The 2,036-nt window shown below is 41.9% G+C and overlaps 1 protein-coding gene across 1 annotated transcript in view; it reads left to right on the top strand.

Moving 5' to 3' along the window:
• The window catches only part of LOC107296826 (ankyrin repeat and fibronectin type-III domain-containing protein 1-like), a gene marked incomplete at its 5' end in the record, with an annotated part of 33,078 nt that overhangs the window by 22,773 nt on the left and 8,269 nt on the right, over nucleotides 1-2,036 (top strand). The window contains one exon of the mRNA XM_015826177.1: nucleotides 723-891. Coding sequence (XP_015681663.1) covers nucleotides 723-891 — 169 coding nt within the window. The remainder of the gene's footprint in view (nucleotides 1-722; nucleotides 892-2,036) is intronic.

The following is a 2,036-nucleotide window of genomic DNA, read 5'->3' as shown; positions in this document are numbered from 1 at the left end:
TTAGGTAGGGATGATTTTAAGAAAATTTTAATTGACACACAGCTTCTAATATTTGGCTTTTAATTTGGTTTTATGGGGGTTTTTTGTTCTTTGATGTATTTTGTTTGTCTGTTTTAATATGCTGTGCACCGCCCTGAGTCCTACGGGAGAAGGGCGGTATATAAATTAAATTATTAAATTAAATTAAATTAAATTAAAATTCTACATTATTCGTCAGAGTCTAATGAGAAGTCTGTGTGACAATGGGAAAGTTCAAAATATTTTTCTAAGACTTTCTGGTCATTATAAACCATCTCAATATAAGTCCCCCCCCCCCAAAAGGTCGGACAATGTTGATTTTGGCAGTTGCTGAATGGATGGGAATTAAAAGCTAGTTTATATATATATATCTTTATGAATCTTTATGAATCTTTATGGATCTTTATGAATCCACTTTCCTCCATCACCATTGATTAACAGATCAAACATGGATTCAGGAGGTTCAGATTCAGGTCCTCACTTGACCATATAGTTACGGAGTAACCTTGGAGTAACTTTGGGCCAATATTTCAGCATCAAAGAAAAAGGGAGGATATGAGTGCAATAAAAAATAAGCATGGTGCTGCAGTGAGAAGCCCCCTCTCTGTTTCATACCTCTTCAACTGGGAGCTTGGAGAAAGTCAATTACAACGTAAGACTTCACACCAATAAAACTATTTTCCACGGTTGAATTTTTTTTCCAGGCCAAAGATTTCCGCCTGTACAGTCAGGAAGTTCTGGACTTTGGAAGGCACGTCTCCTTTCTTCTACTTCTTCCTCCTTCAGACGATGTGTGTACTGCCCCTGGCCAGAATAACCCTTACACCCCTCGGACTGGCTTCCTCACTCTCCCTCTTCAGATCTTCGAGCTAGGTGAGCAACTACACGGAGGACTTCATTCCTTGTCCCCGGAATGGAACAACTCGCTGTGGGCAACTCCCCGTGGCATCTCTCCGCGGCCGTCTCCCCGTGGACAATTCCACGCGGGATAACTCCATGCGATAAATGTTATCCACCCCGTTTCTTCGACATTGCTTCCACTGACAAAAGTGGAAATAATGTTGAAGAACCAATAGTGGATACCATTGATTGCGTTGACTTATCCCGTGTGGAATTGTATGCGGTCAGTTGTCCCACAGCAAGTTGGATTCAGCCATGGCGAGGTGGCCACAGTGAGTTGTCCTAGACCCCGTTGTCCTCCTTCTTGAAGGCAAGATTCCATCATGCTATTCTTTGCTGTGGTTTTTTTCCCTGTATGAAATCGTTGTGCTTTCTCTCTTCTCTAGAAAAGAAGGCATTTTCCCACGCTGAGCTCAAACTAGTACACTGCAATCAATTTTTTTTACAATTGACTCAGATTTCTTTATTTTTTCTCTTTGAAGCATGCCCTCCGTTCTTTGTATGAAAAGGTGTAGTTTTTTGAACCAAGAAAAACGATCTGGAAAGATGTAGAGACTCTAGAAAGTGTGCAGAGAAGAGCAACAAAGATGATTAGGGGACTGGAGGCTAAAATATACAAGGAACGGTTGCTGGAATTGGGTATGTCTAGTTTAACGAAGAGAAGGACGAGGGGGACATGATAGCAGCCTTTCAATATCTCAGGGGCTGCCCCAAAGAAGAGGGAGTCAAGCTCTTCTCCAAAGCGCCTGAAGGCAGGACAAGAAGCAACAGGTAGAAACTAACCAAAGAGAGAAGCAACCTAGAACTAAGGAGAAACTTCCTGACGGTTAGAACAATTAACCAGTGGAACAACCTGCCTCCAGAAGTGGTGAATGCGCCAACACTGGAAGTTTTTAAGAAGAGACTGGACAGCCATTTGTCCGAAATGGTATACTGTAGGGTTTCCTGCCTGAGCAGGAGGTTGGACTAGATGACCTCCAAGGTCCCTTCCAACTTTATCATTATTATTATTATTATAACACACAAAAATCCATGGAGATTCTCAGTCCTCCTGATCATGGTTGTCCCAAGCTGCTTTTTCAAGAGGCAACTGGACTTACTTTGTTTTTCTTTGAAGA

The sequence above is a fragment of the Protobothrops mucrosquamatus genome, unplaced genomic scaffold (genome assembly GCF_001527695.2).
Source record: "Protobothrops mucrosquamatus isolate PMUCROS unplaced genomic scaffold, P.Mucros_1.0 scaffold2992, whole genome shotgun sequence".
Taxonomy (NCBI): Eukaryota; Metazoa; Chordata; class Lepidosauria; order Squamata; family Viperidae; genus Protobothrops; species Protobothrops mucrosquamatus.
This window is presented reverse-complemented; position numbering and strand designations above follow the sequence as displayed.